At 40.9% G+C, this 24563-nt stretch overlaps 1 protein-coding gene across 2 annotated transcripts in view; it reads right to left on the reverse strand.

Annotated features, from left to right (window-relative positions):
* SHROOM2 (shroom family member 2) overlaps positions 1-24563 on the reverse strand; it is a 128604-nt gene that overhangs the window by 15958 nt on the left and 88083 nt on the right. For both annotated transcript variants that reach the window (XM_068425590.1, XM_068425588.1), the window contains 2 exons: positions 20017-22666; positions 17981-18084 (listed from right to left, as the gene is read on the reverse strand). In XM_068425590.1, coding sequence (XP_068281691.1) covers positions 17981-18084; positions 20017-22666 — 2754 coding nt within the window. The remainder of the gene's footprint in view (positions 1-17980; positions 18085-20016; positions 22667-24563) is intronic.

Below are 24563 nucleotides of genomic sequence, written 5' to 3' on the forward strand. Positions count from 1 at the left end.
GAAAATAAAACTGTCTTGAGAAGGGGAACCCTAATACCATAATTTAATTCTTCTTGCTTCAGAGTCAGTAACAAAGGGTGGGAAACCAGTTTCTTCTCTATGTGCAAAATTAATACTTCATTGTCATTTTAAATGTGAATTGAATACTATGAACTTTAATTATGAATCTGAAGGTTGAATTTTTTGCATAACTGGTGAAAAATGAAATGAGTGAAAACAAAATGTGTGCCAAAGCTAAGAAACTGTGAAAGGGAAAATGAGTACCTCCTGGAAAAAAAAGGCAGAAAAGGAAATTTAGAAAGGATAGTATTTTCCAGTCAGGCTAATTTTAAACTTGAACTTCTTTTGCCCTGTCAGCACAAATGACAAGCAATGGCCAAAAAGGCCTTATCTGAAACAGAAATATTTTTGGGTTTATTCCAATTTTACACACTATTTCTCTAGCCAGGAAACAGGCTTTCGTGGCTCCAGGCTTGTGCTTTGCCACAAGACATGTAGTTCATTTGTGCTCACCAGATAAAGACAAACTGTGAAAGAAACAGAAGGCAGGGGAAAAAAAAAAAAAGTACCTCTGGAGCCCCGAGAGGAGACAGGTTTGCTCTGTGCTTAAAGCAGGCTGAAGAGACACTGTGAGCTTAGAAAAGAAGCTGTAACAGAGAGGTAAAAGGCTTCAGAGAGCTGCTAATATCATTTATGCTACTGACAGTGCTGGTCTCTGTATTTTGAAATAGTAACCCTGTAGACATGCATTGCCCCAGCCTTCTTTCGAGGCCTCTGTGAAAGAGGCATCTTTCCCAGCCTATTTGTAAAGTAAGGTTAACTTGAATTTTCAACGTCAACAGGTTATTACAATTACTGCACCGGTTTTGAGAATAAGTCTATAGGCAGTTAATATCAGTGTGTATGAAAATGAAATTTGAAGTAAAAGTACATAAAATAAGTAATAGGTTAAAGTCCATTACAAATTCAAGAAGAAAAAAAAATTTGGAGCAATTACACACTGCATTACTATTTTAATTAAATTAAACCAATCTAAAATGAAGTATTGAAGTATTGTGGGAAGACAACTAATTAGATATGGGTTCTACTTTCACACCTGTACAATCAAATTACATTCAAAATTATTATTTTAGTCCTTAGATCTGTGACATTTTAGCACTTATGGAAAAAAAATCTAAAAAAACCCTGGACATTGTCATTAAACTGCCTGACATATGGGATTTTTAATAATTGTACTTCAGAGTGATTTTTACATATCAGTAATAAAATAGCACTGTACTTCCAAGAGAGATGGCTTTTTCACAATTTAATTCCCAGTCACATACACAATCTCTCTCTTTCATGTAGAGCGTTAAATTTTAAAATTCAATTTTAACAGGTAAATTTTCAATTTAACATGAATGAGGAGCTGAATATTGTTTAAACGCAGATCTCTTCATATTGCTCTTAAGTAAGAGCAGTTGGTTCAGACAACTTCAAGTCTTCTGCCAAATTCAGAGTCAATTCTGTTTTACAAAGCAGTATTTATTGACTCCTATTTTAACACCTGATGAAGGGCAGTTTTGTTAAGTAAAATGATGTAAGGCCAGAAAGACCAACGCTATTCAGATTTGGTTACATGGCATCTCTAGAGTCAGCTGATTTTCCCTAGGGAGTTCAATGTAAGCAGAACCAGGCCTGTAAATAGTTCCACTAATTTTAATGGAAATGTTTACCAAATGAAGACTGCAGGTCTTAAGTATGAAATACTGTATTTAAATCAGTGGTTTTCATTGTCTAGATAACCCAAGCAGGGAACAATTTTCTCCTAGTTAACCTGTGCCAAAGAACTCTTCAGGCCTCTCTGTTCATCTTCATATACATAAGCCATGACATAAGACAGCGTAACAGCTGCACTAATGTGCACAGAAGAATCAAGGGCATGGCACAAAATGTCGCGAAGGCACAAATTACATGCACTACCTCAGCCAGTTTGCAAAGTATACATTGAACTTCACATGCACATCAGGAGTGGGTGTGCTGGTGGAAGCCAACAGGACAGAGTACACCACCGATCTGACACGTTTACATATCCAACACAGGTAACCGAATTTGTTTAATATTCCCCTGGCTCAGAAGCAATGAATGCTTTAGTAGTCCTCTCACCTTCCAAAATAGAGTAAAATGAAATAAAATCACCACACAGAGAAATTTAGAGATGCTACATTTGCAAACGTGGAGATAAAATCCAGATTACACACGTGCCTTCATACAGCTTCCACAAAATTAATCAAACATTTTGCAGTGCCAGAGAAAATGTGTCTGAGGAAAGGTGGCTACGTTCAACACTGAGGCTAGTTTGCATTCAGTGTGAGTGGGTCCTCATGCAAAACATGCTTATCAATTATTTTGGAGAGATTTGAGCTTACTGTTCAGAAAGGAGGAAAAGAAAGCAAGCTTCAAGCCCCAGGAGAAAGAACACAGTGGCAAGAACCTGCAAAGGTGTTACATTATTATCAATAGCAAGAAGTCCACTAATCTACTGTCGGTGCTTCATTTAATGATATGCCCAGAATGCAGCTGTTTCAGAAATGAGGCCCATAGGATTATGCAATGATAACATACCACTGAAAGGATCTCATCATTTATAACCAAACATCACAAAGTGAGAGAGACAGAGCAGTTTTAAATCATCTGAAAACATGGCAATTGACTTAATTACCACTTTCATTCTAGATAATAAACCAGACATCATCAAAAAAGTTAAACTCTAAGTTATCTTCAAATCCAAAGCTCCCCCATCCCCACGATACAAATGCCACAACTATCCAAACGCAAGAGCCTTCCTGATGCAACAGACTCAGGAAAGCTCACACCGTGTTCCCCATCCCTGGCACGTGATGACATTACAGCTTTGACTGTCAGACAACTCATACCACTCACTTAACCTGAACCGCCAAGGAAATGTAATCAATAGACTTATGCTGTTGATACAAAGTGGTTTTCAGTAAGGGTGAGTCTACTAGTACAGGAGGCTAACATGAGCCTTTTCCACTGCACCTGCTTTTGGTATTTAGGTATAGGAGACTTCATATCTAAAGGGGGCAGGGGGGCAGAAACTCAAAATATGCGTCTAACTGAAGATTGCTTCATTACAAAAAGCAGTCCTCCACATTTTGGAGAAGCTCTCATCTAGAAGAGGGCTCAGCTCTCCCAGAGGAGGTCTGTGCAGAGAGACAAGAGGCTGCGCACTCGTCAGCCATGTGAGCTCAGGAGGAGCTCTGCTCTCTGGCTTGTACGTTCCATATATTGGCCATAGCCGCCAAACACACCACCACCACTTACCACCAGGGGGGTAGAAATGTGTATTTCCATAATGGTACTAAGTATTTTCTACCCAGATGAACAAGTACATCTCTCTGTTTTCTTCTGGCTTCATTAGCTTGGGGCACACACGCTCATGACTGAAATGTAAAGGCCAAGTAAACACTAAGCTGGGCAAATCAACTAAGCCTCCTCCCCAGTCCGGACATCCCCGGGTCCCCCAGCAATAACACAACAGGCTATTCTAACAAACCAGAGACAGCTAACAGTAACGTAAGCTATTACATGCAAGTTAAACCATGGAGAGCTATAGATACACATACACACAGACACACGTTAATAGGAGCTTGCCAGTGGAGTGAATGAGCAATTACGAAAATGAATCATAATGTATAGATGCCTATCAGGATAACATTTTTGGTTGCCATAAAAAACAACCCCAAACCACTTCCTTCATTTGCCCCATACTCAGGATTTGATTAAATCTGGACAGAGAAGTAGAATGATCTGATTGAATGTTGTATCTCAATTAATGTAAGTCCCTTCGATCAACTCAACTGATTTTTGTCTGTCTGATTTACAGCTTCTTGAGAACGCTTCAGGCCAAGTCAAACAGTGCCACAAAACACTCCAACTTTAAAATCCCAGACTAGATAAGCTTTGCAAAAATGCGTTAGCCAACATTTGAAAAATGCATCATTTGTTAACGACCTGACCTCTGTGCAAAAGTTTCACCATAAAACACAAGCACGGTTATGTAAGCAACAACGTGTCCTGTACTAACTTACTGGCAAAAGAGAGCAAATGGAGTGGCTGTTTCTGATTTAGCTTAAATTCCTTCTGAAACGCTACAAGCTACACTGGAAAAAGGCCTTCATACCTGAGTAAGACTCCTCCATAAAAGTCCCCACCCTACAGTAACAACCACCCCCTCATAATAAAGGCCACAGTTTTGCAGTCCCTTTAAACTGATCTAAATGCAGATATTTTGCCAGAAGAGGCAAGTCTCCTTCTTAGTTCACTCTCTTTTTGTCTTCCTGCTCTCTCCATTGTATTAGCAGTAGGAATCGTACAGCCCCACAAAAAATTGGATCGAGGAACTGACCTGGCTTGAAACAGATAATTACGTGGCTTAAAGCAATTGTGAAACATTGTCTTTGCTTATGCCAAAACCCTGTTTATAGGCAGAGCCCTTGCCGATATGCTTCTTTTTCAGCTGTGAACTTTATGTGCTGAAACTATGTTTTCATTGTGTATTTGCCTAGCACTTGGCACAGTGGGAACCAAAAGCACTTGTCTGCAAACAAAGAGTCCTTTCTTCTACCCAGTATAGCTCTGCTTGAGACCACAACAGGATGCTACAAAGTTGGAACAGGATGCACAGGGTAAGATCGTTCGAAATTTAGGAAAAAGTTCGAGGTCCAATACCACATTTCCATCCATATTGATAGTCAGTGCAATCTAATAGATTCAGTTCACCCTAAAGTAGTCTCTACAAGCATATCACGCATTGGTTTCACTGTCTAGCAGATCAATTTAGTTACCCAAACACAGGTGTCTTCTACAATTTCAGAAACTTTAAAGATTCAAAGGCATAAGTTCCCCTAAGAGGTGGGACTTTTTACAAGGGCATGTAGTGATACGACGAGGGCTAACGGTTTTAAACTGCAAAAGGGTAGATTTAGATTAGATATTAGGAAGAAATTCTTTCCTGTGAGGGTAGTGAGACATTGGAACAGGTTGCCCAGGTTGGATGGGGCTTTAAGCAAGCTAGTCTAGTGGAAAGGCAGAGGGGGCTGGAACTAGATGATATTTAAGGTCCCTTCCAAACCAAACCATTCTATGATATGCTGAGCTGTCTCAGGTCTCACTAGACACCTGTGTTTAGCCAACTGAATCAAACACAAGCTCTCTATGTATTATAACTTGAGTCAGCACTTCACTCCCATGCAGCCATCTTACTTCTTTTAGGTATCTGAATCCTCATCCGAGTCCCACATGCTTTTTCTTTCAGAGGCTCCAGGACCCCAAAGGTTTTGAAACCCTCAAATTGGTTTTACTATTGCAATGCCAAGGAGACACTGACACCAGAACACCACAATTTGGACATCCAATACAAGGGCGATTATATTACCAGTGGTCCATTTTTGTGACGAGCACTATATCTGCTATCACTACTGAGCACGCACTATCCACCATATAGTGACACATGAAGCATATTCCAAAGATGCTAAATGAGAACTTGGACTACAAAACTACTTAGAAATCCTTAAAGACAAATGTGTAGAATAAAGGACCCTCCAGAAAACAGATCATTTAATCACCATGATGGCTGTCCCATAACGGTCACTCCAGGAAGAGGCACAGCACATAAGTCACTACAAAGAAGTAGAGCTGTTCACTGCCTTGGTCTGAAGAGACAGATTATGGCAACTAGCACCCCAGAAGCACTACTGTAGCAAACAGTCCTAAAACCAAAGCATGTGTAAAGATGAAGAGCATAATGAATGCTGAATGATGAGAGAATGCTTCCTCTCTCTAAAAACAAAGAAAGAAAAGAGATGCCCTGATATACTTCAAAAGACAAATGAAGATAGAAAACCAGCAAGATATTTCACAAAGTATACCCCATGGCACATCACTCTTACACTACAACCCATTTATCATGATGTGAGTCTTGGTTTTCCAATTCTGTCTCTGAATGCCTGTTAACATTATCTGCACCTCGATGGCAGCTATCTGTTTAGTCAGTCACACTAAATACAGCCTAGTTGTTGCACCCAATGTGATAAAGCCAAATGTCACTCTAGCTTAACAACCCTTGCATTATCACCTGGCTTTATCACAGAATGAAATATGATAACAGACGCTGCTCGCCGTTCTGTCAATCACCAGAATCTCTCTCCTGTCCTGCCTGCATGGCAACATACACAGCAATTGGTTTTCATCTCACATTCTTTCTCTTCCTAAAAGTGTTACCTCTCTCCCCATGAAAAACAGAAATAAATTCAACAGACCCACTCTAATTCTGAAGCAGATAAGCAAAAATATGTTGATGGATGAAATGTAGGCCAGTCAGTCATGGCTAACAGCACAATGCATAGGCCCACAGTAAATATCAAACCCGATTAAAATTAAATTTCTTATAACAGCAGCATAGGGGCCTTTATGCAGAAGGGAAGAATCTTGTGGGAAAGGGCGGAGGGAGGGATATTTTTCTTTCAGTTCAGAAAATACAAGCCTCTCCTCCATTCTGCTGCACATCAAAAATCGATGATAAAAGATAATTTTTATGGCTGTATTCTTACTTGCTTTATCTATTGCATGCCTGTCCTAGCACACAGGGGATTGCCTGCATGGAATTAAAATGACTTCTGCTCACTTAAGTCAACCAGTTAATGTGTTCTGTACTTACATACTGAATTCAATCATCAGAATATCCCAACAGTATAACAAGAGCCATCATATTACACAAATGGCAACCATAGCAGAGACAAAAGACAACACTTTCCAACACTGCTAACAAGGAAATCACAGTCACATTAAAAAAAGCTCAAAGAAAAATGATTGTTTTGTCAATTTACTAAAAAAAACCCCTACATTCCAGTTGCCACTCCTTTTTATTTTTTAACATCTAGACTTTTTTTCCTGATATGCTGTTGCTATTTTCTTGTTGCTATTACTACCGAAAACAGCTGCTTGCAGCTGAACAAAAATTCAGTAACAGAACAGAAGCTATAAAATGAAACACTTTGTGAATAATAGCTAGGTCACCCAGGTTTCTCAGGCAGGCACCAAAATGAACATGTAGTTCATCTCTAAAGGAAAAAAAAAATCCTAAACCAGTTATTTAAATTAATTAGCATGCATATGCACACATTTCAATAGCCATCTTTTCACTCAGAGCCACACTCACCGCTTGCTTCCAATAGCCACATCCAATTTTCTTACACTCCCAGCTAGTATCTCCTGCTGCTGTGGAAAAGGTCTTCGTGCGAGCCTGCACTCACAGTAACAGGCTTGCCAGCAAAATAACAAGATGAAAAGCTCTCGCACCACCCCTAGCCGAGAGGAACCCCGAGCCTGGCACCCTGAGCCACAACAACAGCACCGCAGTCCTCAGTCCAGAAAACAAATATTTTCAAAAGGCACTGCCTTCTAATTCCAGTGTGCATGATGCCAACTGTGAAAACAAAAGCTGCTAAAAACAGCACGCGTGTGCAAGCATATGCACCCAGAGCATCTTAGCTGGAATTAACTCACGTTGTCCCCCTATTCTTCCAACCCATCAGTGAACAGAGCAGTCGATTACACTAAGCCAAATAAAATTCTGTACCAAGCATTGCATCCTTCCTAATTTGCTACTGTAGCTTCTGCTGATGGGGACAGAAGACACAGCTTGTACTCAAAGCCCTGGAGAACAAAAGAAATACTGTATGAATTAACACTGCAAATTTCTGTTCAGAACTGATAGAAAAAGGTAATTAAGGCACGCGCCTCTAGCTGTTTCTCTCACGCTTTAACACTAAAGACAAGACAATCTTACCAGGATTTACAGCTGTTTACCCATATTCACTGGATATGTGAGCTTTGCATCCTTGCAAATGTGCCAGCCGGTTTTGAAAGCCTCGCAGAACTGAATCTGTCTCAACCTCTGCGTCTCATTTACTGTAACACAGAGGATTTTCAAAGCCATGCCTCACAACAGCTGGCTTGTTTTTGCCTGCTTCCTATGATTGACAAGTTCATACAAGCTCCGTCAACTTTAACCTTGATAAGTGAAGGCTTGGTCTGTATTGTATGTTACATCATCAGAAACTTCTGACCTCAGGGAAAAGATCTCAGAGACTTCAAAGCTTTTCCTTTCCCCCACCCCCATCCCCTGGATTTGGTTATTAAAAAAAAAAGATTTTAGAAGTCCTTTAATTTTTTAAGGGTTTTTCCCTTCATTGGTGAAAATCTTGATCTGCATTTCAGCAACAGTTCTGCAAGTTTTAAATATTTAAAATTATTTTAAAAGATCAGTGTGTTACTACTAGGCTCCTTTCTGAACAACGTTCAAATAACCAAGCCTTTAATTTTAGAGGAGAGTCTTCATCAACAGCCCTCCAGCTTGAATTTTTTTTGCATGCATTGTGTGTACATGCGCACGCTCTTGCAGGAGATTCTGCAGGGAAAGAAGGAAATGCTTTCATGCTGCATGAGCAAATTACCACCCCCACGCTCTATCTTTACAAACCAAAGGCATCATGGCCTTCATCAGAGCAAAGCTCAAGCTCCTTTCAATTTTTCTACAAGAACACATTAATGACCTAATAAAGAAACGGTGGATGAGGCTTTAATATGTATTAAAAGATCATTTTAAAGATGATCCCTTTAAGAGGAAAATGTTATTTAAACTGCACGCAAAATCACATACAGTGGTTAGATATTATGATACAGCACTGATACCCAGTTAACATCCTCCCCTAAAATTTTTTTATCTGCCCTAAAATTTTTGTATCTCTCAAAGCTGTCTATTTGGTTTTAAGACATAGCAAGAATGACTTCAAGAAAACTCACCTGTTTACATAGCACAACACAACGTAGCAAGTCTGGTTGTCCCATGCACAGAAATGAACTTACAGCTGTCATGTTACCTTTTAGCACAAAACTTTACTCAAATTTCCTGGCATAAACAGTCTCCTGTGTGACAGCAAATCATAATCCATGTTGCCTAAGGGCTTATAGCAGAAGGTGAACATTTCACAGGCTAGCTTTTAATACCAGAACACCATAAAGCCACTCCATATGTTAGGTATATATGAACTGCTGCACTGAGGAGACAAACCAGTCACCTACTTCCAAAGATGCTTTTCATCAAGTAACTTAGGGGAAAATAAAATCTACAATACATTCACATATGATGCTTTTATGAGTATAACCACTGGAGACTATATCTTATATTATCTCTAATCTCCCTACTCGACTGTTATCATTAAAACAGCCACAAGAAGATAGCTGGATTTCAAGCGACGCAACAGAAACTAAAGTCTTCAGATGGTTTTCATTCTAATCCTCTTTCCAGGGAAGGCAGTAAAACCAAATCAGAACACAAAAGTGGACTAATGGTTACAAATTTATCTCTCACCACAGACTTCTTTGTGTGACATTCCTTTCGCCCGCCCGCAATTTCAGTACCTTCAGAATCACATCTAGGACTTCTCCCAGCTTCTCACGCTTGGTAACACTTACCTTTGGGGGCAGGGGAGGAAACTTTCCATAAGAAGTAACTACCCTCCAACACTTCCTTTTATCAGACCACGGTGGCCTTGCATACCCCTAGCTGTCACTGCATGCACAGCGGAGAACAGATGTGCCAGCAGCAATTAAGCGAAAGGAACTTCACTCAGTAATAAGAAGCTGGAAGTAGAAAAAAGGGGATATGGGAGGTGGGGTAGCTACCCTCAAGTTTAGAAACAGGGATTCAAAATTCACCTAACAAAGGCAGAGGGAGAAGCCACACTTTCACGGGTGTGGGGAACGAGCAAATTGGATGGGGGAGAAACAGGGCTACATTACCGTAGCGTACTGTAAACCAACAGCAGGCTTTGGAGACAGTCCAGCACCCATTTAATGAGATCGCGCAGCTGCTGGTGAGCCAGAGCGAAGCATCATCCCAACCTGCAGGCTGTGCACCTGAGAGCCGCTGGGCTGAGCCCGGCTAGGAGAGCGAGGAACAACGGGAAGGCAACAGGAGAAGCCCACAAGGCTCAGCACCCTCATTTAGCCACAACCCATCCTAGATCCCAAAACAATGCACTGGGGATGCTCTTGAAGAACCACGCATCTCTCTGCTCAAGCAGCCTTCAAGTTTTAAAAGGGACAACAAGAGGAAGACAAAGACTACAAGTGGGACAATTTATCATGCAACTCCTGCCCCGATCCTGAGGTATGAGAAGAACCTAGTTCAAAACTTTGCTACTGAAGAGCTACCCTGTGCCAGTGGCCGTATGTATTTAGATGTATCATTCTTCAAAGATCAAGGATCCTCACTGTGGTATTTAATTTTGAAAAGGGCATTTACATACATGAGAGGAATATTTTTAAAAGGAACAAGCCAGATGGTATAATTCTAAGAGATAACATGCGACAGATGATACAATATATGAAACTCAGAAAATGCAAAACACCTACCAAAAAACCCAGAAGACCACCCTTTTTCCTCCCCCTCTCTCTGTCCCCTCTGAAGGCTGGATTAAACAGGGATTAAAAGGACATCCACCAGAGAGCTAAAGTCCTACCCAAATGAGGAAAATCCAGAACTATTCTAGCAAAACAGATGTATAAACACAATAACGTAAAAAAAAAAAAAGAAAAAGAAAAAAGAAAAAAAAAGACTGAAGTACAAATTCTTAAAGGTGTTAGGACAAAAAAAAAGGAAAAAAAAAAAGTGTTTTTTCAAACACAATTATCTGCCAGATTATATGGCCAAAAGTACAATAGTAAGAATACAAAGAATAGCCTACAGAGGAATTCTCAGATGCTGTGGACCATTAAGTGGGTAGCCATGAACTACCTGGACTAGATGATAATCACCTGAAACTCCCATAGGAAACTGCTGAAATAGTAGCTGTGATGCACAACTACCCGTTCCTCTGATACCGGGGCAACTGCTTGAGCAAAGTGACACATGCAATGTTTGGGGAGGGAAGGTGTGAGGATGTTGAGGAGAGAATGAGAGAAAGAGAGCAAGAGTAAAAACAAATATCCATTAGGAATCTGGAGAACTTCAGAACCATAAACTTAACATCTAAATTAAACAAACAGGTAGAAATGATATTAAGAGATTCAGCAGCTGCACTAACTAGCGTGTCAAAACTGAGAATCATTTGGGCTTGTCCAGAAAAGCAGTGTCTCGGGTGTATTACTATGCTTAGAAAGAGTCACTACACACGTGGACAACAGTGATCTGGATGACAGAGACTATCTGGGTTTTTAGAAGACTCTAAAAAAAAAAAGAAAAAAACTATCCTCAACAGAGGCTCTTAAAAATTTGACTGCCATGGGACAAAGTCCTCACTTGCATCATCACATCATTAACAGAAGAGGCTGTATCTAGATTTGTATCTAGATGATTTACAAAATGGGCAAAAAAGAAGGTGGCAACAGTTGCTGCTGTGAGGAAATTATTCCAAGTAATAAAGGCACAAGCCAGAGATTTCCTATCATTGAGTGAATGGGCCATAAAACAACAGACGAAATTCAGATTTAATAAATTGAAGGTAACCCAAAGGATAGCTTTTCCTATACCTCAGCAACATATACAGTGATGTATAACTGAAATTACTGCTACACAGGAAGGAAAAGCTGGATTTCACAGACCATTCTATGAACATCTCTGTACTCCACCGCAGTATAAGAAAAACAAGAAAGAAAAAAACAAGTCAAGATAAAGGAAACATTACGTTACTTTATGAATTCATAGTGCGCCCTAATGTTGTTGCAGCTCTCCCACTGCTCCAAAAGCAACATACGACAATGTGGAAAGACACAGAAGACGAAAATAAGGATTGGCAAAGCCATACAACAGCTTTCATGCAGGAGACACCCCACCCACCCATCGCAGAGTAGGTGCTTTTTCTCACAACACATCAGCACAAAAAGCTATGGATGTCAAAAGTCGACGTGGGTCCAAGACCAGTTAGACAATTTTCTGAAAGAAAAATTCACCAAGGGCTGCTAACCACAAATACTCAGGATTGCACCTCTAATCTGCAGATCAGCAGAGGCTGGGCAAGGACGCCCAGCAGCATGGCTCCCTGTTTGCCTTGGTTTTGTTTTCTCCGAGCACCTGCTACTGTTCAGTCAGAGAAAGGAAGCCTGCTTAGGTAGACCTTTGGCCTGCCCTAGCGTGACTGTTTTTAAGAATCAACTGCTATCAACTTCCTTCATGTATCAGTGATTCAAGGTTACACTGTCTCAAAGAGTGATATTTATTTAGCTGTTATTAGTCAGGCACATACACTAGTACACTGGAAAGACACAGTGGTTCATGGCAATGAAACATGTACTAATTACAAGTATTTACAGAAATCTAAGGAAGATGAAAGGTACCAGGGGACTCCAAATACAGGAATAGATGCTGCTGGACTCTCTCTCCTCTGTTGCCTCTATATGCATGGGAAGAACCACAGAAGTGTTTTTTCCAGTTTCAGACAAAATATAAACTTTGAAACAGCCCAAAACTGTACTGCATCATCCATTAGTTCATATGATACATACAATGACATCACTGGCAAAAAAGTGGACCGACACATGACTTAATAATCCATATCTTAATGATAAAGAAATGCTAATGTAAATAGAAAGGGCTTCAGCAGCTCATGTTCTTGAAGTCTTTGTTAATAGCTAAGAGGCTGTGAGGATGCACGCTGCCTCTCCCATGCTTCCTCCAGATGATGACAAATAGCTGCACACAACTTGCTGGAAAGGGAAAACTGCTATTTATTTTTTGTTTTTAACTTCATGCAAGAGGTATTTTCACATGTAAATTCATTATTGTTAGGAATTCAGATATCTGAAGCATTACTTCAACCAAACTGGTATGTTCTGGCTGCATGAAAAGCATGTTTTCTTCTCCCTTTAACTGAATAATTAATCTCCCTCGAAAAAGAGCACTTAAACTTTTATAACAGTCCTTAAATTGATTTTAAAAAGAGGACACTTGACTTTATAAGCTCTTGAATAAAATGAATGTAGAAATTGTTAGTACACTGCACATTAGATAAAAAAGTAATCATGCAGATTTTATAATTTATTTCCTACAAAATACTACTTGTTAGGTCATTCTATACTTAGCAAACTGATAGGAAATATTTCTTTCCTTTAGAAGAAATTTTGTGAAAAATGACAACAGCTGGAGGTGAAGTGTAGAACAGAGAACTTGGACCTCTTTCACACCATAAAATATTGAAGCACGTTAATACATGCAACGTTTGCCAAAGTAATTTTTCACTGATTCGTAAGGAAGTAGTTGCTCAAGATTATACCATTTATACCTCAAGAGGAAAAGGGAGGAAGGTGAAAAAAATTTGCTTATATAGTTCTGGTAAGAACATTAAACTTGGAGCATTTAGGTCAACTCAGGCATCAAGAATGACTTACTTTGTTTTTATATGGTAAAGGCTGTTCCTCTGTCTTCAAGAGCTGAGATAGGAGCAACTAGTAAGGCATGAAAGGTCTAAGAGAAACATCTCACAGTGTTTAATTAGAGTTGAGTCATGCTGTGGTCCCATACTTGACATGTACACGCTCTTGTACTTGACACCTATTAAATGTTGAAAGATTTTCTGTGACCTCTGATCTCATAAACCCTTTTTCACTTTTTGAAGTTATGTAATTTTCATAGACATTGCAGAAACAAATTAATAGAGATACAAGTCAAATGTTCTTAGGAAGTAAGTAAGACCAATGTCTGTGAACATCGCTAGTAGATGGCAATCTTAAGAATTAGATCATAAAGCACTTTTCTTTTGATGCAGACTGACTTTTAAGTGTGCCATGTCATCCTGCAGGAAGCCACAGACTACAGGTCAGAGCACATGTTTCCATCTTTAACCTTTTGAAGGGCTATGTCAGTTTAGAAATTGCGAAGACATCTATAGGGAAGTTAATTATATAACCAGCATATGTCATTCAACAAATAAAGAGAGACCTGTTTAAAGGACAGACTTCACAGAATCACAGAATGTTAGGGATTGGAAGGGACCTCGAAAGATCATCTAGTCCAATCCCCCTGCCGGAGCAGGATTACCTAGGCCATATCACACAGGAACGCGTCCAGGCGGGTTTTGAATGTCTCCAGAGAAGGAGACTCCACAACCTCTCTGGGCAGCCTGTTCCAGTGTTCGGTCACCCTCACCGTAAAGAAGTTCTTCCTCATATTTAAGTGGAACCTCCTGTGTTCCAGCTTGCACCCGTTGCCCCTTGTCCTGTCAAGGGATGTCACTGAGAAGAGCCTGGCTCCATCCTCATGACACTTGCCCTTTACATATTTATAAACATTAATGAGGTCGCCCCTCAGTCTCCTCTTCTCTAAGCTAAAGAGACCCAGCTCCCTCAGCCTCTCCTCATAAGGGAGATGTTCCACTCCCTTAATCATCTTCGTGGCTCTGCGCTGGACTCTCTCTAGCAGTTCCCTGTCCTTCTTGAACTGAGGGGCCCAGAACTGGACACAATACTCCAGATGCGGCCTCACCAGGGCAGAGTAGAGGGGGAGGAGAACCTCTCTCGACCTACTAACCACACCCCTTCTAATACACCCCAGGATGCCATTGGCCTTCTTGGCCACAAGGGCACACTGCTGGCTCATGGTCATCCTGCTGTCCACTAGGACCCCCAGGTCCCTTTCCCCTCCGCTGCTCTCCAACAGCTCTGCCCCCAACTTGTACTGGTACATGGGGTTGTTCTTGCCCAGATGCAGGACTCTACACTTGCACTTGTTATATTTCATTAAGTTTCTCCCCGCCCAACTCTCCAGCCTGTCTAGGTCCCTCTGAATGGCTGCGCAGCCTTCCGTTGTGTCAGCCACTCCTCCCAGTTTTGTGTCATCAGCGAACTTGCTGACAGTGCACTCTATTCCCTCATCCAAGTCATTAATGAATATATCGAATAGTACTGGTCCCAGTACCGACCCTTGAGGGACTCCGCTAGACACAGGCCTCCAACTGGACTCTGTCCCATTGACCACCACTCTCTGGCTTCTTTCCTTCAGCCAGTTCACAATCCACCTCACTACCCGATCATCCAGACCACACTTCCTCAGTTTAGCTGAGGAATATCTGTAAAACGCTAAGCTTTTGTAACTAATTGAAATAGAAAGAGTAGCATCATTGAAAATAAACAAGCATCAACTTCGGTTTTATAGATCATCAGACTCACGTAACACTTTTAAAGCAGTCCTAAACTTAAAAAAACATACTTCAAATTGCATCAGGCCTCAGTATAAATTATTCAGCTCATGTCAGATGACTGTTTGCATGCCTGTAAGCTCATACCAAGAGTGGCTTTGTTCATGCATGAGAGATGATAATGGCTACCATGGACCGCTGCTTTCTCTTCCTATAAAAATAATACTCCAAGCTATTAAATGTTGCGATTCGGAAGAATATGTTGTAGCTTTTCTAAAAAGGGAGATGAAACAATCTGAATTCATTGGAAGCACTCCGTAATCTCAGAAGGGAAAAATACAGCCCAAAGATGAAAGGAGTTCACAAATTATCTTCATCAGCTTTAAAAAAAACCCCAACTTTCAGAAGTAATGTCAATTTAGATTTTGCAACTGTGTGCTAAAAAAAGAGCACCAAAAAAAATACTGTAGCAAAATGAACCAGCAGCAAAAAGCCAGGAGAAAAAAGTTGCTTATCAAGCACTTTTTTTTTTTTTTTCATTTTTAACTATTTCCTGCTACAATACTCCAACCCTTTTTAATTCTAGATTCAGTGCATTAAAGACTCACATTTCTCCTGAAAATAATCAGGGAAGCTATAACAGTAAACATTCAAAGTTTATTTAAACCCAAACTATTCATTTTTTTTTTTTTTTGCAGAACAACTGGAGGGGAGGGAGGCCAGAGGCACCCTGTAGCGCTGGACAGTCTCTAACCCAGAGAAGGCACCTGTGGACTCCTAGAGCTGGCTCTCAGCTTGGGTCCCTGCACATCTAACCCCCAAAAATGCTGAAGGGCTGCTCCTGTGTCCAGCATGGTCACACTGGCTTTGGTAGCACAAAGGCAACTGTAGCACAAAATAAGGGCCATAAGCAATACAATCCAAACCTAAATTTTCAAAGCAAATATTAAATATAACCACAAGGAAGATCTTCGGTTTGGTTAACACTCATGTTCTAGAATATACCACAGATCAGGCAGATTTGCTAGCCATTTGCAGATTGCTAGTTTTTAAAAGTAGGAAACTAAATGCCTTTAGGGAAGCTCAAAAATCATAAAATCAATTCATGTCATGATGAGTCCAGCTCCTTTTGAGCACAGGAACGCCTTGTTAAAAAAAAAGCACATTGAAATACATATTCTTTCCCGTAGGACAACCATTCATCATCATGCAGTGGTAGTTCACAACACAGGAATTAAATGCCCAAATGAGAGATTTTATTTATTTAGTTTTTTGAATACGGAAGACATACAAGCCCTCTGTATAACACAAGTGCTGAGGGAAAGACTGCAAAAGAGACCATTTTACAAAACCTCCTGTAATGTGGTGAAATGGCCAAATACTACATCTGAAATAGTATGTCAAAATAGGCTTTGGCTTAAAAAAAAAGAAGTTATTGCAGCTGGTCCCCAGTCATGTGATTTTCATGGATTCTGTGATTATAAAGCCAAGAATTATGCTGCACAAGCACTGCTAAAATGCCGGCGTGGGAGTACTATTCACATGCTTTTGTGACTAGGGTTCAGCACTGGTGGATGGAAATCATTTTACTTGTCCAGAGATGCTGTCTGCCTACAGAAGCACGTCTGCTCCCAGCTGATCGTGCTGCCGCCTCCCCCTCTCCCTCCCCTCCTCTCCAGCCCAATCTTCCCTCCACAGCGTGCGCACACACTCACACCCTCACGGGCTATTCATTTTGAAATCACTACGGTAAGTACAAAGGGCTACAAAGAATTAGAAAAATAGCAGATGGTCTCTTCAGCTGGGCCATAAGCAATGCACAATACAACCGTATAAGACCGCAAATAAATACTAATTTTTTTACAAGCTTTTACGGTCACGACTAGAGTACGTTTGCCACAGTTCATAATTTTCTCTCCCCTTGAGAGATTAATACCACTTACAGAACAGAGGAAAGCCCGCAGAAATTATTTTTCCTATACACGTGTTTCTTCTGTTAGAAGAACCGGAGCTATCAAACCTGGCGACAGCAGTGTGTGCACAACGGCAGTTCAGCTGCCACACACCACCTAAGCAGCCGCAGCACCAGCGACTGCTGCAGTCACTGCTTATATTACAACTGCTCTGGCAAACTGCGGGCTAGGAGGAGGGCACCCCCCCACCCCCCATGCTAGACATTTAAGGACTTTAACTGCGTTGTGCATACAGTCTTACATTTGAAAAGGGTCTGAAAATATTGTACAGTTTAATTAAAACAGGAGTTAACAGAGAAAAGCAGAGATGATCAAATGGGAAAACAACTTTTTGTGGCTTCTGTTTATTTACTGTTTTCTGTAAATGCACAAGTAGAGAAAAGTCCAATTTACAGCACTACTACTGTGTTCCAGTAGCATAGCGTCTTTGCCAAGGATAATACTGGAAAACTCTTTTGGGAAACCTCAAGCATTCCCTCCCCCCCACCCCTCCGACAAAAACCTGTAACTGATAAATACGAAAAATATCTGAATCGTTTCATGCACACAAATAAGAATCATCTGGCTCCAAACAAACTGTAATACACTCAACACTTGACAATTTCTTCAAGCTAGAGTCCCCATAAATTTCAGTCCCAACATTAATTCTATCATGCATGTTGAAGTACACGGGTAGAACAAGGGAAACAAGGGGAAAAAGCATTGCGAACTCTCTGAAACCATCACAGCAAAACTTCCAGTTTGGGTCAGGAAAAGACCAGATCAGAGTTGTCATAAGAAATCTCTTAAAGCCAGAAATTATGAAATACTTACCTTACGGTGCAGTTCCTTTCATCCAGATTGTTAACTTTAGAGAAAATACGCTCCCCATCTTCCTTTAAATCCTCTGCTTGCCTCCTTACTTCAACTGAGACTTCCTAAAAGTGGTTTATAGCACAAGTAAGACACCAAGTCATCATGTTTCAGACTCCTGAAAAATCTATGATTATGGAACCTCTTATTTGTGGGTTTGCTCTGTTTGAATATACATGAAGTCAACAGCATAGCATGTCTTAAGCTTGTTTGGTTTTAAGTGGTACAGTATGCTATGTGACCTCTTGCGCAGCACTACCGACCTGGCTGTGCTCGAGTTACTGCTCTACAGAAGTTTAACATTTATATAAACCTTCACAACTTCCATTTGGCAAAGAGCAAAAAAAAAGCGGCAAAGAAGTTACAAAAGACTTGCTCACATTTCAGAAGAGGCAAGTACACACCAGCTTTTGAATCCTCGAGCGCGTAGCCCGTACTTTAGTTTCTCAGTAAAACACACATCTCTGTTCCAGAATTTTATTATCTCGCTATCTTCAAACAACCACACCCAAAGCACAGCTTTGCATTACAAACACCGAACCTACAGAAACTTAATTGCGCATTAGCACTGGAATCATCTGAATCATATATGTGAAACAACATCTTTATTTACTTCAGTCTGTTCTAAGCATCTTCAATGCACTTATCACCATATTTTCCAGGTGCCTAAACAGGTGTCTGCTTTTTGCCCCAGGAGGCCTATACTGAACTTAAAGGCACTAACTAATAAACCAGAAATGCATACATGGGATAGATTATATAATGATTTTTCTGCTGGGTAGGCAATTATTTAATTATTTAGTTAATTTAATTTTCAAAATCATTTCCAGGTGAATATTTCCCGTGTGTGGAATCTCTACCCTAGTAAATTATCCGCATAGTTAAGTCTGCACATAGAGTTCAAAAATAACTTTTGCAACACTTAAAGACACAAAAAACTTAAAGAAAAAGAGTCCACAACTTTTAGAGATCAACATATTTTGTTTCTTTTTGAGCTATTCTCATTCTACTCCCTGTACATACACACACACAGAGGTACTGTGTGCATGTGTATGTATGTAAAGTTTTTACCAGGACAAAAAAAAAAAAAAATACAACTGCATTGCCTCAATTCTTTTCTTGCATAAGGTGAAATTCAACACAGGTTGAACACACTATGACTCCTTATACATATCAGGCAATCTTGTAGCAGCTTGAACAACATCTTTTAAACAGAGAACTCAGGAGACTCAGTTTCTCTGTTTACTTCCCCTGCCACCTGCCAACCATTCCCTGGCCCTGCTCAGTTAAAAATTAACTTAATATTTACTTGCAAGTTGAACAGACATTTGGCATCTCTCTAAGGAATAAATTTATACATCTTAAATCAAGCAAACTGACATAAAATGAAACACTAAGCAGTTTCATTTGGTGCTGTAGTAAAGCTTTAACAGGCATATTTTTAACCTCTAAACTTTATTACGCAGAAGTTTTGTCCTATGAAGCTTTTACATCAAGCAAGTTTAGAAGAAAAGAGGAAATTCATGGAAAACAATTAGATCATTAACAAAATCGGACAAAAGTAGATATTATTTCCCCTTGGAACATTTTTCTTCATAGTTCTGAGAACTGAAAGCCTTAAAATGGGGAAGGCAGTCACACCAATGAAGAAGTAACTCTGTGAAGACTGCTTTGATCCTCTCGTGCCTCTATTGTGAAAAACAGGATATTATCAAATCAACCAGGTTGTTTTCTTCCACCGGGCTACAACACACAAGAAATTACCTGATCCATTTGCTCTTTGCCACACTCAGTTCCTGTGCAATACAAACTTTGATCATCTTCATTTTACTTGAGAGCTACCTATAACAACTATTCCCTTACTGGCAAAAGGCAAACACCACACTACATTGTGTTCCTAAACTGGAAACTTTCATTAAAATTATCTCGTTCCCCCTCCACCAGTTTCCTGTCCACTCCCCAGGCAATTTAAAGGATAATGTGAAAGATACTTGTACCTGTTTGTAGAAATCAGTAGAAGGGGATGATCTAGACCTCTCATGGGTATACTGGGGTTTCTCATGTTGTTCGTGGCCTGCATCAAGGATATTATCGGCTGAATGGTACCTTCCTGAGCTCCTTGGCTCTATTGGCTTCCGTTGCTCCTTCCACGACGCCTGATACTCTGCAAAGGTTCCCAGTCGCTGCGGCTGTTCAGACTTCACAATCCTATCAGCAGCCTTATTGCTGGTACTGTGGTGGACGTTATCTTTTGAAGCATGTGCAGTTTCAAGTCCAACAGAGGCTGCTCGACCTCTCCTCTCATACCATGATTCCTCTCCCTCTTGCCCACCAGCAGCTTTCCTGTCTGGCCTCTCAGGCTGTCCCTCAGCTAGACTGTGGGGAGCTGGTTTCTGTGCAGATTTCCTGCATGCAGGCTTACTTGTTTCTTCAAAAAATTTCCACCTGTCTGCAAATGAGCCCAGGGCTTCTTCAGACGTATTTGGATGGCAATGAGCATGGCACTCATCTTCTGACATCCCCACCTCATTCATCTTCTCCGGTTCAGAGTAAGACTTCAGTTTTTGCTCTGTTGTGAACCTCTTCCTGGCTCCAATGCGAGAAACATGATGAGTGCCACTCCCTATAGGGTTCGGTTTAGCTTGTGTAGCCTCGAGGAATCCAGATGCATCTTCAGAAACCAAACCCAATAATGAAGAGTTGTAACTACCAGTTTTCCGCTCTGGTGACCTGGGGAGATATTCAGCAGGGCTGGGTTCCAAGTCCCGCCGTTTGAAGGATGTCGCCCTCAGAACCCTGGCCTGTGCTTCCTTGAGGTGATCTTTGTAGGTGCTGGTAAAGTTAGTGTCTGGAGAGGTGGTGGTGTTTTCTGCCGAATCTGGCTTCCAGGTCTCATTGCACTCCTCTGTTTCAGATGACCCTACTAAAGTAGCAGTGCTTTTACTTTTCTGCAGCTTCGCTCTTCTCATTTGGATCTCATTTCTCAGGGTTGTTGCAAAACGATCGCTCCTTCGCGCCTGTTTAGACAAGTGAGTGTCAAACGGGGCCTGTCGCTCTGTTACCGCTTCTGGGCTGTTGTCAGACTGTTTTTTCCCTTCCTGAGCTAAAGAGTGCAACATTGGGGTCTTCTGAGGAGAAATCTTGCTACTCTCATCTTTCCCCCACCTAAAATCTTTCTGAGCAGATCTGTTTTCAGTGGTAAGGACACAGCCCTTTACACACTCCTGTTGACCGTATCTAATTTCACTTTCCTCAGAGCTGCTCTCAAAGTTTTTCTTTTGTCCAGACTTTTCAGTAAGATTGGGTTTTTTAGCTTCTTCTACTACAGCACACCTAGCATCCCCCTCTTTGTCCACTGGGTAATGACTACTGTTCTCACACCCTTTCAGTGAAGATTCAACAGATTGTTGAGGTAGATAGTATTTTGGTTTTTGGACCATTGTGACAACTGCAGGACTTTCATGAGGTCCAAGCGACGCATCAGCCCCCACTGCAGGCTCCCAGCTGTCGTCCTTGAGTTGTAGTGGCTTTGAGCTTCCCTGAGCAGGCTGTTTTGCTGTCACGCAATAATAGCGACTCTGTCCAGTGTTGTCCACCTTCTGTTCAGCAGCACTGTTCGAAGCGAAAGAAGTGTTGAGCAGACTGGCTTGGTTTGGACTGTAGCCATGAAAATGGTCTGTAGCTAACTCCTGAATGCCACTATAGGACAGATAATGTTGCTGATCCTTAGGCGCAGCTAAGATTCTTGCGTTGTGAAAAAAAGTGCTTTCATCACTGTACTGGTGCTGGTGGTGGTAACTGTAAGTAGGCTGTGCAAACCGAACATCAGTGCTGGACAAGGATGACTGCAGTTTGTTCACAGTTCCAGCATTACTATTGTACCTTTCACCAGTCGAAGAAAAAGTGTGTTCTGAACTGAGATCAGATTTATAATTTGAGCTGCTGACCCTCCTGTCACATGCTCTGGAAGGTCGCCGCTGCTGCTCCACAGTTTCCAAGTTCCAGTCACTCCTGAGCTGAGACCGGTTCAGGGCTGTAAAGTGCTGCGTGCTGGCACCCTCTGAGTATACAGGGCCATGGGCTTTCTCATGGCCTTTGGTAGCAGCAAAGCTGTCACTACGAAGAGGTGGAGGTGGTGGGGGAGGAGATGAAGACTTCTTCTTATCAGGAACATACCAGACAGGTCCAAAACTGGATCTTCCAGAGCTAGGGAGCTTGCCATCAGGGTGTTCCTCTATTTTAGGACTTTTGTTGTTCTCATATTGGATGGGAGCTGACAAACACCCAGGTTTGTCCTCTATTCCACTGTTGTCGTTCAAGAACTGGCCAGACTTGTTTCCATACTTAGCAGTCTCCCAGTTGCCTACTTTGTATAGCATGTTCTCTGTCGAAGAAGTGTCTGCATTGGATAGAGTGTGGTCAGGGGTGCTAGAACTCGTGGAGAAAGACCCGTAGGCTGAATCCCGCTTACTTTGGCTCCCTAGATGATCAATGCTACTATTAGACCTTGAAGAGGAAAGTCTTCCGTACTGGGCTATTTGTGGAGTGTGGTCCCAGCTGTCCATACTTCCCAAAGAGCTGAATTGGTCAGAAGTGCGATGTAGACTTGACTGATCCCATGAGTTTGACAGGTCATGAGAAGAGCAACTATGGTAGGAAACAAACAAAAAGCCTCAGTATAAATATACCAGTCAAAAAATGCCACAACATAATCATATATAAATATAGCCACCAATTTTACTAACAGTGGTTGAGATCCATCTGCATAGCAGTTACTCAAGTTAAACAATAACTAATTCTAATAAAATTGGAAGTTTGAACACAAAGTCAGGGCTTTATCTTTATACTGTCACTGATTCAAAGCTTGAAACCTTAATTAACTCAACTTCCCTCTGTAAGTTTACCAATAAGTAATACACATTTACCTCCTTGAAGGCTCCTCTCTCCCTCTGCAAATGGTTGATTTTGCTGACTTCACTTTTAATCAAATTTAGTTTGAGCTCCATTAGCTCCCTCTTTCCCAGGACAAACACCAACTTATTTTTCAGCTTATTTACCAGGCACCCCAATTCTTCCAGCTATTACTCTCATGTACTTCGCTGTTCATCTTTTGTAATCTCACTCTAAACTTCTTCAGCCCATAAAGTTATTTCCTTGTCCTGCTTATCCAAATCTGCCCATTCATTTAATATTTTCATTTCTAAACGGAGGTTCACTAAAAACATTTGCCTTAAATGCCACCATTTTAGTTCTGAGCCTCCACACACACCTTGCCAATGTGGTTTCAAACCACTCTCAGGTTGCCACCCTTAAACAATGTCATTCAATTCCACCCAGTTCCACAACACCAACAGGAAAATGTCAGGAGGAGATGCCAGAGTAACATAAGCTCTGCATGGCCAAAACCAAACTCCTGACCTTCCTTCAAGAATCCTTACTGCCACCAGTTCCTCTCTACCACTCTTTCCTGTATAGAAACGTCATCTTTGACATTGTACTTTCTCTGGATCATTTGCCTAGGACACTATTCCAAAATCTTGCTGCTTCTGTTGTTTTCCTATACAGTCAGTTTTGTTCTGTTTTCTTTCTTTTCTTTTATCTTTCACAGCACCCACCTCCTGTCAATCCAACACACTGATGCTGAGATGATAGTCTTTCCAGTTATTCTCATCACATCTCCCTGTTTGAACTTCCTTGGCAGCCCCTCCTGCTTTTATATACCAAATTCAAATTCTTGCCCTTGCAGGCAAAGCCCCTTGGTAGAAATCCCAGAATTATTCCACTTCCCTGTAGCTATAATTATGCGAAGCATCTATCAAATCTTGTGCCGTAAAGAAAGCTAGGACTGAAATTAGATTAGTCCACATAAAAAAATACAAACAGTGATATAGATCTTTTTTTTCTGTCAAAAATATTGCAAAGGTCAACTAATTCAGTATTAACATGAGAATTGTTTTTTTTTCCCCCTCTATTACTATAGCCTTTGTAGCTTTTTTTGTACCACATGGTCAAAAGCAACTCATGTGAAATAAGAGAAGGTATACTTTGTGCTTATTTTCTAAAAGCATTTTATTAACAAGATACACTAACACTGGCCTCATCTTGTGGGTTTTTTCTTCTTTCATTCTTTTATTTTCAGCATTTTAACACATCTTGCTGAATACTTAAAAAGGTCTTAATTGTCTTCTTAGGCAGATACTGTGGTTCCTGTAAAAAGTGTCTTGGTCATTATTAGGATCTCCTTTGTTAATGAAGAATGTAAGCCACGTACTGCTATGAATTGCTGATATTTTTCCCCCTCTTCAGCACTAAGGAGAGACTTGGCATTGATTAAAATAAAGATGACACTTGTGCAAGAAAGCCTCAATTTACAAGTCTCGTGTAGATCTGCTGGTATCAAATGTGAAGCAGAGATCATTGGCATAAGGGGTCAAAGCCCTGCTAGGAAACGCCTAATGGAAACCCAGCAGATGCAGCAAAAGCTTCAAAGGACAGGAAAGTTTCTGATGGTGTGCTACTGCAAAGCATGGCTTCCTGTGGTCCT

Source organism: Nyctibius grandis, chromosome 2 (assembly GCF_013368605.1).
Source record: "Nyctibius grandis isolate bNycGra1 chromosome 2, bNycGra1.pri, whole genome shotgun sequence".
In the NCBI taxonomy this organism is placed as follows: domain Eukaryota; kingdom Metazoa; phylum Chordata; class Aves; order Nyctibiiformes; family Nyctibiidae; genus Nyctibius; species Nyctibius grandis.